Raw genomic sequence first — 20,426 nt, 5'->3', positions numbered from 1 at the left:
GAATCGCCCCCCCTCCCACCAGCCATGTGGGCTTGTTCCTTGTTTCTATACACATGGCTTCCTCTGGGAAGTATATGCAGAGAGCAAACCCTCCTCCCTCCTAACCCTGATGAAGTTACCCAGCTGGGTCATGAAACGTCTGCAAGAAAACCACCCAGCTCCAAGGACCCCTCACTTTTCTCATTTCCTCCTCCTCCTCCTCTTTCCCCCTCCTCCTGACAAACTCCACTTCTTTTTTCTAGACCTGATGATGTTCCCTAGTTAGGCCATGAGACGTCTGCAAGAAAACCACCCACCTCAGAGAAACCCCAAGGATCCCACCGTTGTCTTCCTTCCTTCTCCTCCTCCTCCTCTTCCTCCCAGCAAACCCCACTTTCCTTTTAGCCCCTGATCATGTTACCTAGCTGGGTCCTGAAACATCTGCAAGGAAGCCACCGAGCTCAGAGAGCGCCAGGGACCCCTCAGGTCCACCCCGAGCTACAAATATTCTCTCCTGTTTGCACCCAGGCGTTCCTTAAAATCTGGAGACCCACCCATGTTGGATGCTGAAATTTTTGCACGCCCAGCCACCCTGAACTCCTTAGGATCAAACCTCCCCCTAACATTGTCTGTCCCACCCCCCCCAGCCCAGCTCTCCTTCCAAACCTGCTCTCTGGGAGGCCCCTTTAAGAGGAGGAACTTTCCGGAAGCGTTTGATTTACCAAGAGGGAGGAAAGCAAAGGAGCATTAAATCCAGCCCATTCCTAAAAGGCAGCCGAGCAGCAAAGGTGTTTTTTTTTTATTTGCCAAACCCGCCTTCGAGCAAATCGGAAATCCTGGATCTGAGTTGAGGAAGAAGGGTGCGGCTAGGCTGGCGGTTGGGGAATTCTGGGAGTGGAAGTGCAGCCATCTTAAAGGACGTTTGCTGGGGGATTCTGGGAGTGGAAGTGCAGCCATCTTAAAGGAAGTTTGCTGGGGGATTCTGGGAGTGGAAGTGCACCCCTCTTAAAGGAAGTTTGCTGGGGGATTCTGGGAGTGGAAGTGCAGCCATCTTAAAGGACATTTGCTGGGGAATTCTGGGAGTGGAAGTGCACCCCTCTTAAAGGAAGTTTGCTGGGGAATTCTGGGAGTGGAAGTGCAGCCATCTTAAAGGACATTTGCTGGGGAATTCTGGGAGTGGAAGTGCACCCCTCTTAAAGGAAGTTTGCTGGGGGATTCTGGGAGTGGAAGTGCAGCCATCTTAAAGGACATTTGCTGGGGATTCTGGGAGTGGAAGTGCACCCCTCTTAAAGGAAGTTTGCTGGGGGATTCTGGGAGTGGAAGTGCAGCCATCTTAAAGGACATTTGCTGGGGAATTCTGGGAGTGGAAGTGCACCCCTCTTAAAGGACATTTGCTGGGGGATTCTGGGAGTGGAAGTGCAGCCATCTTAAAGGACATTTGCTGGGGAATTCTGGGAGTGGAAGTGCACCCTCTTAAAGGAAGTTTGCTGGGGGATTCTGGGAGTGGAAGTGCACCCCTCTTAAAGGAAGTTTGCTGGGGGATTCTGGGAGTGGAAGTGCAGCCATCTTAAAGGACATTTGCTGGGGAATTCTGGGAGTGGAAGTGCACCCCTCTTAAAGGAAGTTTGCTGGGGAATTCTGGGAGTGGAAGTGCAGCCATCTTAAAGGAAGTTTGCTGGGGGATTCTGGGAGTGGAAGTGCAGCCATCTTAAAGGACGTTTGCTGGGGAATTCTGGGAGTGGAAGTGCAGCCATCTTAAAGGAAGTTTGCTGGGGGATTCTGGGAGTGGAAGTGCAGCCATCTTAAAGGACGTTTGCTGGGGAATTCTGGGAGTGGAAGTCCACCGCTCTTAAAGGACGTTTGCTGGGGAATTCTGGGAGTGGAAGTGCAGCCATCTTAAAGGACGTTTGCTGGGGGATTCTGGGAGTGGAAATGCCCCCATCTCAAAGCTGCTAACATTAACATGATTTACCTCTGAATTTTCACAGGGCTCAACTCCGGCTCCTTGGGCATCTCATAAGCATTTTAGGAAATACAGAGGCTACACACCTTGGGTTTACCCAGAGTTTCTTCCACCTCATCCCTCTATCCAAATAAATAATCCCTGAACCCCAATCAGTCTCCCCCTCATTTAGCCAAAGGTCTTGAGGAAGGACGGCCTCCTCACTTGATGCCAATCTGCCTTCATGGCTCAAACTGGACTCAGAAATCCAGGCAGTCCTCAACTTACAGCCACAATTCAGCCCAAAGCGTCCCCTTGCTAAGCAAGACAGTTGCTACGTGAATCGTGCCTTATTTTATGACCTTCCTTGCCACGGTGGTTAAGCGAATCACTGCAGTTGTTAAAAAGATCTGTCTTCCCCCGTGGGCGTTGCTTGTCATTACATTATGACCGTCGTAACTACAAATCGGTATTTTGATCCCGCGGGGGAGGCTGCGACGCATGCTAAGCGTGAAAACCGGTCCTAGGTCCCCTTTTTTTCAGTGCTGTCGTAACTTGAAACAGTCACTAAACGAGGACTGCCTGCCATGCTCGCTGAGAAAAGCAGAAGCATTTAATTTATCTGCAAACAGACACCAAGAAGCTCCCCCACCGCTGAACCCCAAAGCAGCCAGGATTCTCACTTAGCGACCGATTCCTCTTTGAAATAATCTTCAATCAGCTCGTCTTCACTGAACAGGCTGTTGACGCGGGCCGAATGCCGCCTCTCCGGAGGGGCCTCCTGCAAAGGGAAGAACAGAACCGTCAGGACAATTCGCCAGGGGAACTCCTGGCCACCAGACGCTATGGGTGCTCCATCCCTGGAAGAGTTTTCGAGCAGAGACTGGACAGCCAATTTTGACTGGAATGGCTACATAGGGTCTCTTGCTTGGACTAGTCCAGGGGTCACCCCACCTTTTGGGCCTCAGGCACCAACAAACTCCTCATTTTAAATCCCGCGGACCGGAGACCCTGGGAAAATCCCCCAAAAAGTCTGCAGGAAAATTCCTCACCCCATTTTCCTACCGGTCAATCGTTCTTCATTTGGGATTGCAGGATACCGTCTCTAGCTCTGTTCTTTCTTTCTTTCCTTCCTTCCTTCCTTTCCTTCCTTCCTTCCCTTCCTTCCTTCCTCTTTCTCTTTCTTCCTTCCTCTTTCCCTTCCTTCCTTCCTTCCTTCCTTCCTCTTTCCCTTCCTTCCTTCCTTCCTCTTTCTCTTTCTTCCTTCCTCTTTCCCTTCCTTCCTTCCTTCCTCTTTCCTTCCTTCCTTCCTTCCTTCCTTCCTTCCTTCCTTCCTTCCTCTTTCCTTCCTTCCTTCCTTCCTCTTTCTCTTCCTTCCTTCCTTCCTCTCTTTCCCTTCCTTCCTTCCTTCCTTCCTCCTTCCCTCCCTCCCTTCCTTCCTTCCTCTCCTTCCCTTCCTTCCTTCCTTCGTTCCTCTTATTCTTTTTCTTTTTCTTTCCTTCTCTTCTTTCCTTCCTCCCTCCCTCCCTTCTCTTCCTCCATGTTTCCTTCCTTTCTTCCTCTCTCCCTTTCTCTTCTCCCTTCCCTCCTTCGCAGCCTGGGAAATCTCACTGCCCCCACTGGGCAGAAGTGCCAAGAGAAGGGCCTCTCCTGGCTTGGATCCCGGGCAGCTGCTGAGTCTCAGCGCCACAGGAAGTTGCACAGCCCCAAAGACCCCGCCACTGATCGCCGGAGGAACCGCCACTGTGGGGTTTCCCAGAAGCCGCCCAGTTACTTCCCCTCCCGCCACGGGAGCAGAGAGACGGAGGGGGGAGGGAGGGAGACACCCCGGAGTCACATGATCCCCTTTTGCGTCAGTCAGGGAGGGCAGCCTCACTTAACGACCGTGTCACTCCTTGAACTGAAGAATATCCTAAACCAGAGTTATCCTACATCCGTCTCCCGCTTGGACGGGGGGTTGGACTAGATGACCTACACGGTCCCTTCCAACTCTGCTTGTTATCTGTTATCAGGGTTATCCTGGACCAGTGGTATCCTAAACCAACATTATCCTAAACCAATGCGATGCTAAATCAGGGTTATTATCCTAAACCAGCATTATCCCAGGGCAGCAGCATCCTAAACCAGCATGGTCCTAGACCAGTGCTATCCTGAACCAGCGTTATCCAAAACCTGCTGCTTGGAAGGAAGTCCCGCCAGCTTTGGACCGCTGGCTGGTCAGGGTGGGTCTACAGGGGCCGGGGGGGGGGCTCGGGGAAGGTCCTGGTCGGGGTCTCTGGACAGCCAGGGCTGGGAAGCCTTCGCCTCGAGCCCCGAGAGGCCAATCCATCAGTCTCCTCCTCCTCCAACACCACGGACCAACCTCTCGCCAGAGACTTACAGACACACCTTGTCAGTCATCTCTTCCGTAAAGGTTTCCCCTTCCTCCTCAAATGGTGGGTCCTCATAATCTGAATCATCTGCAAGAAGGCAAGACTTCCATCATCATCATCATCATCTTTTAATGACCCCGTAATCCCTTCAGAGTGGAGTCCGGACAACTGAATGGAGCTCGTAGAGTGTTTCCTGGCCGGATGCCTTTCATGTTGCCAATGAGGAGTTTTGTTCGGCAGATATATTCTCATCGTGCCCAGAAAGAGAGAGAAATATCTGCCTCCACCCAGGATTGAACTCACCGCCCCCTGATTGTGAGGCAAAAGGCAAGACCTCCGTGAACGTTGGCAATAGAGTCCTACCATCTCAGGCCTTCTCCAGCCCACCAACCCAGCCCGGCCCTGTTTCCAAAATTCCTACCAAGGGAACTTGCATTATGGCGTTCAGTGTCCCTCACTTAATGACAGGAAACTGGGCAACTGGTTCACATTTGTGACTGCTGGCTTTGTCCCAAGGTCACACGATTTGCAGGCCCGACCATCGGGCATGCTAGATTCGCTTAATGGCCACGCGATTCCCTTAACGACTTAACTTTACGACCATCGTAAACATGGTTTTAAAAGCAACTCGGGTCACGTAGTGGCTGTTTAAGGACCACCAAGACTTACAGTCAGAATTCTGGCTCAATTGTCGCCATAGGTTGAGGACTGCCTGTAGAGAGAGTCCCCGTTTAGTGACTAGAACTGGGACCAGCAATTCAGTCACTGAGTGAAACCATGACTGTGTTTATACTGTAATTTCAGCTTTCCTTTGCTTTAAAAAAAAAAACCAGCAAAGGGTGTAAATTTAAGGATTGGGTGTAAATTTACGTCTTCCTCACTGTTGTAACTGCAAGTAGTGACCAAGCAGGGCAGTTGCTAAACGAGGACACATGTATTACTAGAAGAATTTTTTTAATAATACACCTAGGCAGATAGAATAACGTATGCCCAAATTTGGAAATCAGAGAGTGGTCCCACAGATGATACGATTATAAAAAAAAAAAATTATGGATCATGCAGAAATGAATAAACTTGCAATGGAATTGCAGGAGAAGAAAGAAAAAGGATACTATACGGTCTGGGAGAAATGGTATGTTTGGTTAGAGAATAGGAATAAAAGACCATGTAAAATGTAAATGACATATATGTGTGTGTGTGTAAATGAATACAGAAAAGTTGATGCCACAAATTACTGCAAAAATTGTAAATATGATTTGTTTTTAAAAGTGTAAAATTTAATAAAAAGTTTTATTTTATTTTTTTTAAAAAGAACAAATATTTATTTTATGTACACTTTTTCCAGTTTGAAATTTTCCCCTCCTTCTCCCATTCTGGCCTACAAAGGAATTTTATGCAGACTTTTCATAGTGCAGGTTTGTAAAACTGGGAAGAAATCTTGGGGAATTCCCATCTCACGGCTAACCTGGACCTTAAAACCTTTAGTTGTTCCACGCGACTTACCAAAGTCTGGGTTCAAAAGGAGGGGGGGCTTTGGTGGAATCTCGGGGCTCCTGTTCTGCTCTGGGAACTTGACACGTGGGAAGAGGGTCGGGGGGGAGGTGGCCAGGTCCACAGGTCCCAAAAGTTTCTCTTTTGCAGGAGAGCTGGAAGGAAAAAGTAGAGCTATCATCGAGGAGGAGGAGGAGGAGGAGGAGGAGGTGGTGAAGAAGAAGGAGAAGGAGAAGGAGAAGGAGAAGGAGAAGGAGAAGGAGAGAAGGAGAAGAAGAAGAAGAAGAAGAAGAAGAAGAAGAAGAAGAAGAAGAAGAAGAAGAAGAAGAAGAAGAAGAAGAAGAAGAAGAGAAGAAGAAGAAGAAGAAGAAGAAGTGAAGGAGGAGGGAGGAAGAAGAGGAAGAGGAAGAAGAAGAAGAAGAGGAGGAGGAGGAGGGAGGAGGAGGAGATGAAGACAAAGAGGAGGAGGAAGAAGAAGAAGAAGAGAGGAGGAGGAGGAGGAGGAGAAGGAGGAGGAGGAGGAGGAGGAGAGAGAGGAGAAGTGGAAGAGGAAGAAGGAGGAGGAGGAGGAGGAGGAGGAGGAGGAGGAAGAAGAAGAAGAAGAAGAAGAAGAAGAAGAAGAAGAAGAAGAAGAAGAAGAAGAAGAAGAAGAAGAAGAAAAAAATAATAATAACTATAACAATAGCAATAATGCTTGGTAAGGATTTCATAGGTAGACATAAATGCCTAACGCAGCCTGAACATCTGGCTGACTGTGCAAATAATGATAATAATAATGATAATAATAATAATAATATAACAATAAATAAAATAAATGAATAAGGCTAACTGATTTTAGACGCCCCATAAAGCTGCCTTTAGATGGTGCCAGAAATGCACCAAAATAGACGTATATAGGGAAGGAAGGGGGGCGGGGGGGAGGGGGGAGATTCCTCCAGAGCGCTAAAGCCACAGGAGGACAAGTGCAGCTTCTGACGGACAGGCTGGCGCCTCGATCAAACACACACACCCACACAGACACACACAGACACACACACACACACACACACACACACAAAGTTCTCCTCCTGCTTTCAACAGCCCTTGCAAAGAATCTCCTTATCAGCCTATTCAGGTGGTCCTTGACTTGCAGCCAGAACTGGGATCCAAATGTCCATCGCCCAGCAAAGCGGCTGCTAAGCGAATCGTGGCCTGATTTTACGTCCTTTTTGCCCTGGTTGTTAAACGAATCCTTGCCATCTCGTTAAGCAAATCAGAGGCTTGTTAAAGCAAATCCTGTTTTCCTTGTTAACTTGGCCAGCTGGGAAAGTCACAAACCGTCATCAAATAACCCCAGGACGATGCAGGCCGTCCTCAACTTCCGACCATTTGAAACGATGATGGACCCGCTTCCCCCAAAGGTCCTTACAACTGGTTCCAAACAGCCTCCCACCCTCCCAACAGGCTCCATGGTGGTCATAAGTGGAGGAACACCCCGTATGCACCCGTTGCCAAGCACCCACATTTTGATCATGTGACCGGGGGGGGGAATGCTGCAACCGTCATAAGTGCGAGGACCAAATCCTAAATCACTCTCCCCACTGCTTTTGTTAACTTGGAGCCGTCACTAAATGAACCCTTGTAAACTAGGGACTATTTGCATTTTTTTTCTTCCTCATCTCTCAGCTTAAGCCCAGATGGAAAATCAGGAGGAAAAAATGGCTATTTTTTTATTTTATTTTATTGAAAAAAAAAAGAACTTTTTAAAACAAATTCTACAATTAAAAAACAATTTTAAAAAATGTAATTCCATTCATCGCAGCATATTTGTAATGGCTATTTTTTTTTTCACACACACACCCACCCAGCCATTTCTTCACTTTCACTTCCTCCAATTTTAGGCCATTTGCTAATTTTCCAGATTTCCCTACACGATATTTCTGGGGCGACAGGAAGCAAAGGGGGTTTTCCCCCCCATTTACTGTAAAAATTGCCCGTCAGAAAATGTGGTGTCGAAAGACGGAAAAAAACGAGGGAAGAGAGAAAGAGGGAAGGAAGGAACCTCGTCCTGGACAGTTTCCCCCAATTTCCCCCCCCACCTGTTTCCCTCTGCAACCCACCTCCCCATTTGGAGGCCAGGTGGCCAAAAACGGGGGCACAGATTAGTATTTAGAGGAGGTTTCGCTACTGCTAAAAATGCCCAACTGGATATAATAATACTTTATTGTCATTGTACGTATATGCACAGTTTACACACACAACAGCATTCACGTAACACCCAGAGACCAGACTCAACATGCACACACACACACACACACAAGAATCCCCAAACACACACACGCACCAACCTTCCCCGCTCCCTAAAAACACACAAGCATCCACACAACAGACCAAGAAATCCTGTCCAACAGCTCACTGATGCTAATCGATGCTTACAATGTAATGAATAAGCAAGCGGATTCGTTTTTAAAATGCAGGGTTTACCAGATGTGACAACAGAGAGAATAGGAAAACACGTGACTACATTTGGGACGCCACAAAAATAAATACCATCAGCTGAATTTCAGATTCATTTTCCATTTCAGCTGTTTTCTGCAGCCAAATGCACTTTTTTCTCTCTCTCCTGATGGGAACTTTAACCCCGAAACTGCTCAAGCAGAGATTTATATGCAAAATTCGGTGATTGTGTAACTCTTTCACGAGTGTTCCAGGAAGGTCTGTTATTTCGGTCATTCACCTTGGCCACCCAAAAGGTGGTTTCTTTTTCTTTTCTTTTTCTTTTTTTTTTATTTTGAAATGAAGTTTAGTAAGTTTCAAGAAAAGATAAAATGCTAAAGGGCAGAAGGGGTCAAAGAGCAGAAGAGTTAAAAGGTGAAGAAGAAAGGAAGGAAGGAAGGAAGGAAGGAAGGAAAGAAAGGAGAAAGGGAGGGAGGAGGGAAGGGAGGAAGGGGGAGGAAGAAAAGAAGGGAGGGAGGGAAAGAATAAAGAAAGAAAAAGGGGAAGGAGGAAGGGAGGAAGGAAAAAAGAATCAGAAAGAAAGAATAAAGAAATAAAAGGGAGAGGGAGGGAGAAAGAGAGAGAGAGAGGAAGGAAGGAAGGAAGGAAGGAAGGAACTTTGTTCAGCATAGGTACAAATATATAATAAAGTAATCTCTTATTCTAAATTAAAACAAAAACACCCTTAAGGCAATATACAAATCGATATATATGTAAAAAGCGAAATGCCCCTCACGCATCATCACAAAATCTTCAGAACCGTAAAGCCTACAAACTTGAAATTCAGCCCGTAGGTTCCTCTTGGCTTCTAGGGGCTCACTAAGAAAGGATTTTTTGAAATGACCCTCAGAGCATTTAGAGTATTTCCTGTAATATTATTATTATTATTATTATTATTATTATTATTATTATTATTATTATTATTATTATTATTATTATTATTAACGCCCTCTGATGCTAAAGAGTTCTACTCCCCCTCCCCACCTGAAAAGAAACCTCTTCCAAAGGCAAAACACAAGCAGAGGAGTTTCCGTCTCAGTTTCACAGCAGCACCAAGCAGCTTTAGTACAGAACAGTTGAGCTAAGCCACGCCCAGGCTCCTTGCTGTCTCCTCCTTGCTCACCCAGCAAATACGGTTTCAGTTTCCAAACAGCACTCTCTCACCCACTGACAAGGACGCTAGCCAGGTGAATACCCATGGAGGCTGGTAGGCAGAGGCGGAATTTCCACTCCCCTCCACCCTTATTTTCCTCCCCAAAAACTAAGCCCGAGCGCATAGTTTCCTAGCAAAGCAGAGATACCCTTCTAGGATCCAAGATGCAAACGAGAAGAAGCCACCAAACCTTGTCAGCTGTTATGAGCCAAGCCTGGGCTTCCTTCCAGACTGCAGGCTTCCTTTTCCAACCAGGGTCTGGGAAAAGGCCTGTTGGCCTTGAGCCCTTCCTGACCATCCTCCCGGTCATCTGGAGGGGCGTGGGAACCACGGTGTGGGGGCCCAGAGTTTGGGAAGGCCCCTCCATCCTGATCTGACCCAGGCACAAAGACCCCGGCGTGCTCCTGGTCACGCCGGCTGGAGAGACGTGGTCAAGCCCCGTCCACTTGACTTGGACTCTCTCTCTCTGGCCTGCTGGCATGCTGCTGCTGGGACCCCAGAGCAAAGCTGACAGCTGGCTCTCTGGGTGGTGCACCTCCCACAGTCAGAACCAGAGAAGCTTCTCAGGGGAGAAGGGAAACACCTTCAAGGAAGTTTTTCTCTTTTTTTTTTTTGTAAAAAGGTTTTTAATTTGTTGACAACAAACATAAACACAAAACAATAACAAATAAAACCTTTCGGTTATATAGTGGTACATATTCCTTGTGCACAATATCTATCGTCTTTCCCTCTTAGATTTAAATTTATATTCATATTATATTAATCAACTTTCCATATCATGTTATCTCATCATTACATCATCATTAGACTTTAATTGCAAGTTCACATTGTCCTTTCTGAGCAAATCTCAAATTTTTACAAATTCTAACTTATATTATAATTCCTTCCATAATAATCAATTATAACATATCATCATCATCATTATTTTATCTTTACTATTGTATTATATTTATATAATAGATGTTGGATGACCCTTTGTCTGAAGTGGTGTGGGGTTTCCTGCCTAGGCCTGGGGTTGGACTAGAAGACCTCCGAGGCCCCTTTCAACTCTGTTATTCTATTCTAAAAGAAAAAAGAAGAACCCAGAAAATCCAGTTGCCTTTTGGGGGCGGTGGGGAAGCACCTTTGGGATAAAGGACCCCGCACAGTTTCCCAGGAAAACCTGCCAGGTGTGAATTGTGGACACTGGATGCCTGGATTTGCAAAAAAAACAACCCCCCAAAAAATTCGCTAGAGGCCCAAAGAAGGCAGCCTTTTCTCGGTGCCAATGGCTGAAGAACAAAGAATCCCTTGTTTTGTCCAGCCGAAACTAGATTTTTCCCAGCTGCTCCTGACCGTCTGCTTGGGGCTTCTCTCTTGCCACCCCACCAGCGAGACTGAGTTTTGGGGGGGGCCCCCACAAGCCACCTATTTGGGAGGGGGCAAAGCTTGAACGCTTTTAGCCGGCCCTCCCTGCACTGAGATGGCCCAGAAGGTTGCAAGCTTGGAGAGGTTGGCATTTATGGGGCAGGACTTGTAAACAGGGTTTGCCTCGGGCTGGTTTCCGTCCCCTCTGCCCCCTTCCCAAATTCTCTGGCCAAGGGTGGTTTCCAAGGTGGAGGAGATTTATGGAGAGGAGAACAATCACCCCGGATAGTAGTAGGGTCCCCTTTGCAAATTCGGTAGGAGGAACTTAGCAACAGCATCTCCGTTTTAGGGAAGGGGTTTAAAAGCAATTTAAATTGGAGCTGGAGACAGGCAGTTCTGGACTTACAAACAATGGCTGAAGTTACAACGGACCTCCCCAGAATGACTTATGGCTCCCTTTCGAAGTTTGGACGGTCAATTTTCCACCACCACCCCAATCCTCAAAGTCACATGATCATTGACAGATTAAAAGCAACATGGGTAATGAATACAGAAATGAAATATTTAGAATTTTAGATAACAGTGTAAAGTAAGGTAGGAGAATATCCTGAGAACAATGAAAGAAGATACGAACTGAAATTGGATAAAGTAAGCTTCATGAATTTAATATTAATAAGTAATAATGTGATATGAAACTGAATAAGAAAGGTGAATAGATTATTATGGTCATGTTTGTACTCAAATGTAAAAACCTCACACTGTTTGCCAAAAGAGAGGTGTTTTTTTTTAATTTAAAAAGAATAAAAAACACAAGAAGAAATTGAATGATGAAATTATCACGTATGCTTCAGTAATGTGGTGATTGGCATTAGAAGAATGTATTGGAATATTGAATAATTAAATAATGAAAGATTATAATTCAATGCAAATACATGTATTAACATTAGAGATACGATTAATGCTATTGTTTTTGTTGGCACCAAAATGTATGATGCTTAGGTGCCACACTATTTATGTATTGATGTGTATATGTAGATTAAAATAAAGAACTTTTTTTTTTAAAAAAAAGTCGCATGATCACATTTTGGGGGCTTGGAATAGTTCTGCCTGTTTGCAGTGTCCTGAGATCACGTGATATATGGAATTCTTTTTGTAAGAAACTGGTACTTGCTTCTGGTTTCCAGCAAAAATAAAAAAAATAACTCACCCCTTGGCTAAAGTGGGTTCAATTAACAACTGCTGCAATTGCTTAATGACCACAGTGTTCACTTAACGACGGCTTCAAAACAGTTAGTAGTAAAAATTGGGGCAAACTTAAGGTTTAATGACTGTCACAAGGTTTGATTGTCATTCCAGGCTCAGTTCTGGTGATAAGTTGAGGAGTACCTGTGTCTGGTGAAAACAAGGACTGTGGGGGCACACAATAGCAATTTTCGAACGTTCGAGGGGCTGACCCAAAGAATAGAGGGGTCAACTTATTCTGCAAAGTCCCTGAAGGCAGGAGGAGGAACAATGGATGGAAACTAACCCAGGAGAGAAGCAACCTGGAATTAAGCACTGAGGACAATTAACCAGCGGAACCAGAAATTGTGGATCCTCGCTGGAGGTTTTTAGGAAGAAATTGGACAACCGTTTGTCTGGAATGACGTAGGGGGTTGAGCAGCAGGTTGGGCTAGATGACCTCCCAGGCCCTTCCAACATTGCTTATCGGAAACCAGCTGAGAAAAATCGCAAAAGGCAGTTGGGTGACCTGTAACCATCATAAATAAATGCATGCTGGTTGCTAAGTTTTTGATCCGTGCCCTAAGGATGCCAGGATGGCCCCTAAGTGCAAGAACCGCCCATACATCACTTTTTTTCTCACTACCTTCGTAACTTTGAACCATCACTAAATGAATTCTGGTAAATCGAGGACTACCTGTATATAGGAACTGCTGGGATTGGTAAACCCTTCAGGACGTTTGGCTTGAATCAGAGAACGGAGGAAAACCGAGATAGAAGAAGTACGATAGGATCCATTTCCCTTTCATTTATTTGCTTAAAACGTTTATATAGCCGCTTATCTCGTAAAACCAGCTCTGGGCGGCTCCCGATTCAGAGTTTATACAGCTTATAAAATCACAGTCAGGCTATAAAACTAAACACAGTGAAATGTTAAAAACAACATAGACCTGGCCGCAAGTCAAACTCCTAAGCTGCAATTAGTTATAGTGTGACGAGATGGGGAGTGTTAGTAAATAAATCTATCTATATCTATATCTATATATCTATATCTATCTATCTATCAATATATATATCTATATCTATCTATCTATATCTATATATCTATATATATCTATATATCTATATATATCTATATATCTATATCTATATATCTATCTATCTCTATCTCTCTATCTATCTATCTATCTATCTATCTATCTATCTATCTATCTATCTATCTAAAAGCGAAATGCCCCTCACGGATCATCACAAAATCTCCAGAACCGTAAAGCCTATAAACTTGAAATTTGGCCCGTAGGTTTCTCTAGGGGCTCACTAAGAAAGGATTTTTCAAAAAGACCATCAGAGCATTTAGAGTATTTCCTATATTATTATTATTATTATTATTATTATTATTATTATTATTATTATTATTATTATTATTATTATTATTATTATTATTATTGCACTCTGATGCTAAGGAGATCGACTTCCCCTCACCACCTGGAAAGAAATCTCTTCCTAAGGCAAAACACAAGCAGAGGAGTTTCGCTTTCAGAGCACCAAGCAGCTTTTAATACAGAAAAGTTGAGCTAAGCCATGCCCAGGCTCCTTGCTGTCTCCTCCTTGCTCACCCAGCAAATGCTCTTTCAGTTTCCAAACAGCCCTCCACTCTCTCACCCACTGACTGACAGGACACTAATCAGAGGAATACCGATGGAGGCTGGTAGGCAGAGGCAGAATTTCCACTCCCCCGTTATTTTCCTCCCCAAAAACTAAGCCTGACCACGTAGTTTTGTAGCGAAGCATGGTGATAGAGCTACTTTTACAAATAAATAAAAATAGATAGCGTTATCCTATCTTTTTCCCAACCCTTGGGGGGAAAAAACCCAGTTAAATCTCTCCTCGATGAATTTCCATCCCTTATTCCCCGTCTGGCTTTCGGGGGCTTTGGAGAAGAGCTTGACCCCCGCTTCCTCCTCCCCTCTGGGGCAGCCCCTCCCTCAAATATTAAAAGATGCTCTCCTGTCTCCCCTGGTCCTTCTCTTCCCTCGACCAGCCATGTCTGGCCTATTCTACCCCCAACTTCCTCTGCCACCTCCAAAATGCTCCTTGTCTCTTCCCAGGTGGGGTAAAAAAACCCCAGACATTTGCACATTGGCGCCACGGTGCAGAGGCCGGCCGGCTGGAATGAGACTGGACTTGACTGACCTCTTGCAGAGGCCAGCCTGGTGCCCACTGATAATGGCCGGCCATTACAAACGAAAAACAAACAAAAACCCCACCAAGATGGTCATTTCCTGCTCAGCCCTTTTTGGAATCGCCCGTTCGTGGCCATCCTGGGTTTGCCACTTGGGGGGCTTCTTAGCCAAGCAAAGCCCTGGGGAGGTTTCCGGGGTTTTTGGGGGGGTGTGTGTGCAAAGGGGGCAGCCTGCGTCGTCCTCCCAGTCGGGCGGGGCCTGAATCCTCCTCCTCCTCCTTTCAAAACTTATTTTTTTTTTTTTGCAACGCGAAAGGTCACAAAATGGACCCACAGGACCCCGAGAACTGGATGAACTCGAAGGTCCAAGAGCGCATTTCAAACTCCCCAGGGGGCACAAGCTGAAATGGGACACCGGGGGGGATGTCCTCGACTTACGCCCGCAATTGAGCCCAGAATTAATGTTGCTAAGTGAGACACCGGTGAAGGGGCTTTGCTCCCTTTTACCGCCTTTCTTGCCTCCGTTGTTAAGTGAATCTCTGCAGTTGTTCCTCCCTCCTTCCCTCCTTTCTTTCTCCTCCCTCCCTCCCTCTCCTTTCCTTCTTTCCTTCTCTTCGTTCACCTTGTTTAGTTCTTCCTCTTCTTCCTTTCCTTTCTCCTTCTTTTACTTCCTTTCCTTCCCTTTCTCCTCCTTTTACTTTCCTTCCCTTCACTTTCTCCTTCTTTTACTTCCCTTCTCTTTCTCCTTCTTTTACCTTCCTTTCCTTCCCTTTCCTTCCCTTTCTCCTACTTTTACTTCCCTTTCCTTCCCTTTTCTCTTCTTTACTTCCCTTTCCTTCCTTTCTCCTTCTTTACTTTCCTTCCCTTTCTCCTTCTTTTACCTTCTTTCACTTTCCTTCCCTTTCCTTTCTCCTTCTTTTACCTTCTTTTACTTTCCTTCCCTTTCTCCTTCTTTTACTTTCCTTCCCTTTCTCCTTCTTTTACCTTCTTTTACTTTCCTTCCCTTCCTTTCTCCTTCTTTTACTTTCCTTCCTTTCTCCTTCTTTTACCTTCTTTTACTTTCCTTCCCTTCCCTTTCTCCTTCTTTTACCTTCTTTTCCTTCCCTTTCTCCTTCTTTTACCTTCTTTTCCTTCCCTTTCTCCTTCTTTTACCTTCCTTTTCCCCTTCTCCTTCTTTACTTTCCTTCCCTTTCTCCTTCTTTTACCTTCTTTTCCTTTCCTTCCTCTCCTCTCCTCTCTCCTCTCCCTCTCTCTCTCTCTCCACTCTTCCCCCATCCTCCTCCCTCCCCCTCCCTCCTCGCCCCCTCCCACAGCTAGATCCATTCGGTGAGAACCCCAGAAAAAAAACCTCCACCGCTTCCCACTCCGGGGAGAGAAGACAAAAGGCACGAAAGCCGAGCCCGCAAAGTCAGAAAAAGCCGAGAATCGCTCCGTCCCAACCAAAGCCCCCCACACACACACACACGCCCTCCATCCCTCCATTTCCCCCATCCCTCCATCACCATCACCACCACCCCCCACGGCAGCAAAGAAACTTTCTCCGTCCGCCTTTCTCTCCCGGCAGCAGCTCCTCCCGCAAACCCACCCAGATCCCGGGCATTTCGCTCTGGTTCCGTTTACCTGGCGAGGCTGGCAATGCCAAGGCCACGAGAAGCGCCCCCGTCTTGCAGGCCAGGGGCGGGAAGCCTGGGCATCTGGGGAGGGGGGCTTGGAGGGGGTCCAGCGTCTGCAGGGCTCACCAGGGCTGGTGTGGGTGGTGGGGGGGGGAGAGGAAGGAGCATGCATGCGCACGCAGCCCTGGCTCTGGCAGGGGCATTTCCTGGTGTGGGAGGTTTCCTGCAAAGGCTGAACTTTGAAAAGGGGCAGAGAGAGAAATTGGGGGAGGGAGGCAGAGTAGCACCTTCACTTCCCCCCCCAAGCTTGGCTTAAGTTCTTTTTTGAGGGGGTCTTGCAGGGAGGAAGCCACAGGCGAGGGCACCAGGAAGAGGCGTGGGAGCGTGGCAGCCGTTCAGCCCGGAGTGGAGGGTTTTACGGGTCTGGCACAATCGAGGCGGAATTCCTCCAGGCTCGAAAGAAAGAAAGAAAGAAAGAAAGAAAGAAAGAAAGAAAGAAAGAAAGAAAGAAAGAAAAAATGAATATGGACCGTCCTGGACTTACGACGGTTCATTGAGCGACCGTTAGAGCTCACGTTCCAACTCTGCAAAGCGCACGGCTTTGAAAACGTGAGCCGGGTCGTCTCTGACTTACGGCCATCCCTGGAGAGAGGCCGTCGGGAGTTACAACAGCACGGGAAAAAAAAGGGGACGCCTAGGACTGTTATTCACACTTACGACGGTGGTGGCATCCCCCCAGGAGGAAAAAATTCACCCCTTTGGCAATGGACTCACATTTACGATGGTGGCAGTATGACCAAAATCAACAAGGGAGCCAGATTCGCTCAATGACCTTGTTACTCCCTTAACGGCTGCAGGGATTCAGTAGGCAACGGTGGTGCGGAAAGTCGTAAAATGAGGCAAAATTTACTTGACAAGTGTTTCCTTCAGCAACGGGAATTTTAGGCTCGATGGGGGTCGTAACTCAAGGACTACCTGTACAGGGCTGATCCTTGAAGTGCAACCATTCATTTAGTGTCCGTTTGAAACTTACGACGGCACTGGAAAAAAGGGATTTAAGACCAGTCCTCGACTTATGACCATCACAGAACCCGCATGGTTAACAGGGTCAAAGTTCACATGTTTGCCAAGTGATTCGCATTTATGACAGTCACAGTGTCCAGCAAAGTCAACGGAGAAGACCAGATTCGCTTAACGACCATGTTACTCATTTAACGGCTGCAGGGATTCACTTATAACAACAGTGGGAAGAAAGGTCATAAAATCAGGGGTAGGTTGTCCTCGAGTTACACCTTTCCTTTCAGCGACCGTTCGGAAGTACAACATCATAGGAAAGTGTGACTTACAACCGGGTCCTCACACTTACGACCATCAAAACACCCTCACAGTCATGGGATCACTGGAAGTTGTGTCTTTTGTCTGGAATGGTGTAGGGCTGTGATGGCGAACCTATGGCATGCGTGCCACAGGTGGCACGCCGAGCCATTTGTGCCGGCATGCAAGCTGCAGGCAAATTTACCTCACTGCGCATGCGCGCGCCTCACAGCTGATTTTCGGCAGGCTTGAGGCCTTTTTTGGCCTCCCAGAGGCTTGAGGGAGGCTTCTGCAGGCTTTGCAGGCCGAAAACCCATTTTTCTGGAAATACCGGAAGTGATGAAATGGGCCTAGTTTTCGGCCTGCAAAGCCTGCCGAAGCCTCCTCAAGCCTCTGGGAGGCCCAAAAAGCCTCAAGCCTGCCGAAAATCAGCTGTGATGTGCAGTGCAGGTAAGAGGTCAGCGGGGGTGGGTGGGTGGGGATTGCGCACGCATGCGTGGGGGGCAGGGGCGCACATTGCCTTCTGGGTGCTTGGCACACGAGCATGCAAGCGCGCGCACAAAAATGTTTTGGCACCGGAGTCTAGAAAGGTTAGCCAGTACAGGGTCTCCTGCTTGATCAGGGGGTTGGACTAGAAGATCTCCAAGATCCCTTCCAATTCTGTTATCCTGTCATTCATGGAAGGGACCACAAAGGCCATCTAGACCAACCCTTAAAAAAAAGAAGAAGAAATTTCGGTGGGAGAACTGGCAATCTCTCTGCCCGGGCGTCAATCCGATTCATTGCGCTCAGGGAATGGGTTGCAACTCAGCACATGTTGTGGATGCAAGGATTGTGGTGAATAAACAACGGTTTACTCAACAGCAGAATACAAAAAGAGTCCGGAGGGAGCTTTGAGGCCTTCTAGTCCACCCCCTGCTGAAGCAGGAGACACACACACACACACATACACACCCCTAGACTGTTATGGACAAAATGGCTGTCCAATCTCTTCTTTAAAAGTGGGAAAACCATCGAAATGTGTGTGTGGGGGGGGGGTGTTTCCCAACTATCCTAGTTAAGCAAACCAGGATTTCGTGCAAACGTTTGAATGGGACACAACGCAGGACTGGAAACAGCTGCATTTCTGCCATGGAAAAAGAGGGGACAGTAAATGAGACGCCAGTAATCCCATGTGTGTGTTTCTTTGAGTGATGTGTGTGTGTGTGTGTGTGTGTGTGTGTCTGTTGTGATGCTGGGTGCAATTCTCCTCCCTCTCCTTTCTCCCTGCCAGAAAGTCAAGCGGTGCCTCCACCAACTCAGCAGTTCTGAAGACACAGCATGATAGTTTCACACCAGTGTTTATCTTTGCGGTTTCTCTCCCACTTTCTAAGTTTACCCTTCCAGGGTCTGAAAACAATAATCAAAAGGAAATAAAAGGAAGCAAAAGAAAAGTCCTTTTTTTAAAAAAAAAATAAAAGGAGGGCCCAGAATACAGAGCAGAATGCAGAATAATAACAAGAGTTGGAAGGGACCTTGGAGGTCATCTAGTCCAACCCCCTGCCCAGGCAGGAGAGATCCTCTACCATTCCAGACAAATAGCTGTCCAATCTCTTCTTAAAAACCTCCAGGGATGGAGACCCACAACTTATGGTGGCAAGTAGTTCCACTGGTTAATTGTTCTCACTGTTAGGAGAACTTTCTTTGCACTTTTTCCCAACTCTCAACGTCTGTTCCCGGTTGACAAGAGGGGTAAATATATTTTGATTCCGTAACAGATCGATAACATTCGGAAAGTGGCTTAAAAAGACCCCTCCCTAATTCTCAGAGTCATCAGAGCTCTAACGGATCATCAGAGTTGGAAGGGACCTTGGAGGTCATCTAGTCCAACCCCCTGCCCAAGCGGGAGACCCTACACCCTTTCTGACAGATGGGAGTCCGGTCTCTTCTTGAAAGTCTCCAGGGATGAAGCTCCCACGACTTCCGAAGGCAACTTCTGTTCCAAAAGGAAATTCACAACAATCCGACTCTCGAAACTCCGAATAAAATGTGAATAAAACGGCCTTCCGGTGCAGCTGATCGCTTGGTTCGGTCCTTGTAGTCGGGACTCACACTGGCGCCCATCTGGGGAGACCCTTCAACCCCAGCCTGACACCCTCTCGGCTTGCTGAATTCCCCTTCCATGCTCTCTCTACACCGGCTAGAAAGTTGCTTCTTTTATTTTTCCTCTTATCGCTTGCACGATAATCTCAGTAGATTATTTTTTTTGCCGCAAAGCATGCATGGAAAACCCGAGTTCCCTTTTTGTAATTTCATGTTTTGAAATGAAAAATAACAGCCTGGTTAAGCCAGCAGGGGGCAGCACCTGCCTGATTCTACCTGAAGCTAAGGGTGAACATCTGGATGGGAGACGCCCCCAAAATTACCAAATCACAGGGTGGCCCCCCGATTCACATCATTCATTCCTGACCGCTCAAAGTTGCAACGGCACTAAGAAAAGTGACTTCTAGCCGATCCTCACACTTACGACCGGTGTAGCTTACAACGGTTGCAGAATCTGGGGGGTCACGTGACCTGCATTGGGGACCTTCCCAGCCAGCTTCCAACATGCAAAGTTCTTACTTACTTACAGATTAAGAGTCGGAAGGGACCTTGTCGGTCATCTAGTCCAACCCCATTCCGCTCATGCAGGGAGACCCTCCACCCTTTCTGACAGACAGCCATCCAGTCTCTTCATTTCATGACCACACGATTCACTTAACAACTGCAGTGGTTTCACTTAACAACCAGGAGAGGGGGGGAAAAAATCTCGTAAAATTCAGGGGCGACTCACTGAATAATCTTGCTCCTGGTTCCTATTGCAGTCGTAAGTTGAGGACTGTGCAGGTGGATCTGGGAAAATATCGCAGAGTAACCTCACACCCCATCCACCAAAATCGTCTGCTTTTATCCTACTGTGAGACTCAGCCCTGCAATAGCCCAGAATGTAGACTAGTAGAGTTGGAAGGGTCCCTGGAGGTCTTCTAGTCCAACCCCTGGCTCCAGCAGGAGACCCTAGACCCAGATTGGATCCTGCAACATTATCCTGGGACATGGATACCTTTGTGAGATGTTATCCCATTTTCAGACCAACAGCCGTCCAGTCCCTTCTTCAAAGCCCCCAGGGATTGAGCAGCCATAACTTCTGGTGGCAGGCAGTTCCACTGGTTCATTGTTCTCCCGTTAGGAAGTTTCTCCTTTAATTCCTTTAATTGCTCCTCCCCTGGATAAGTTCCCATCCATAGTTCCTCCTCTTGCCTTCAAAAATAGCTTGACCTTATTTTGCTGTTTGACCCTATTAGACGATATAAATGATTTA

The 20,426-nt window shown here is 46.8% G+C and overlaps 2 protein-coding genes across 2 annotated transcripts in view; one reads left to right on the top strand and one right to left on the bottom strand.

Moving 5' to 3' along the window:
• Positions 1-20,426, top strand: part of ANAPC15 (anaphase promoting complex subunit 15) — a 416,731-nt gene that overhangs the window by 78,546 nt on the left and 317,759 nt on the right. The window lies entirely within an intron of this gene.
• Positions 1-20,426, bottom strand: part of ARAP1 (ArfGAP with RhoGAP domain, ankyrin repeat and PH domain 1) — an 85,191-nt gene that overhangs the window by 58,433 nt on the left and 6,332 nt on the right. Inside the window, 3 exon segments of the mRNA XM_087936893.1 lie at positions 2,605-2,702; positions 4,310-4,380; positions 5,797-5,939. Coding sequence (XP_087793019.1) covers positions 2,605-2,702; positions 4,310-4,380; positions 5,797-5,939 — 312 coding nt within the window.

The sequence above is a fragment of the Pseudonaja textilis genome, chromosome 7 (assembly GCF_049901715.1).
Source record: "Pseudonaja textilis isolate UNSWEBS1 chromosome 7, rPseTex1.2, whole genome shotgun sequence".
NCBI lineage: Eukaryota > Metazoa > Chordata > Lepidosauria > Squamata > Elapidae > Pseudonaja > Pseudonaja textilis.
The sequence above is the reverse complement of the archived record's forward strand: the minus strand, read 5'-3'. Positions and strand labels throughout refer to the sequence as shown.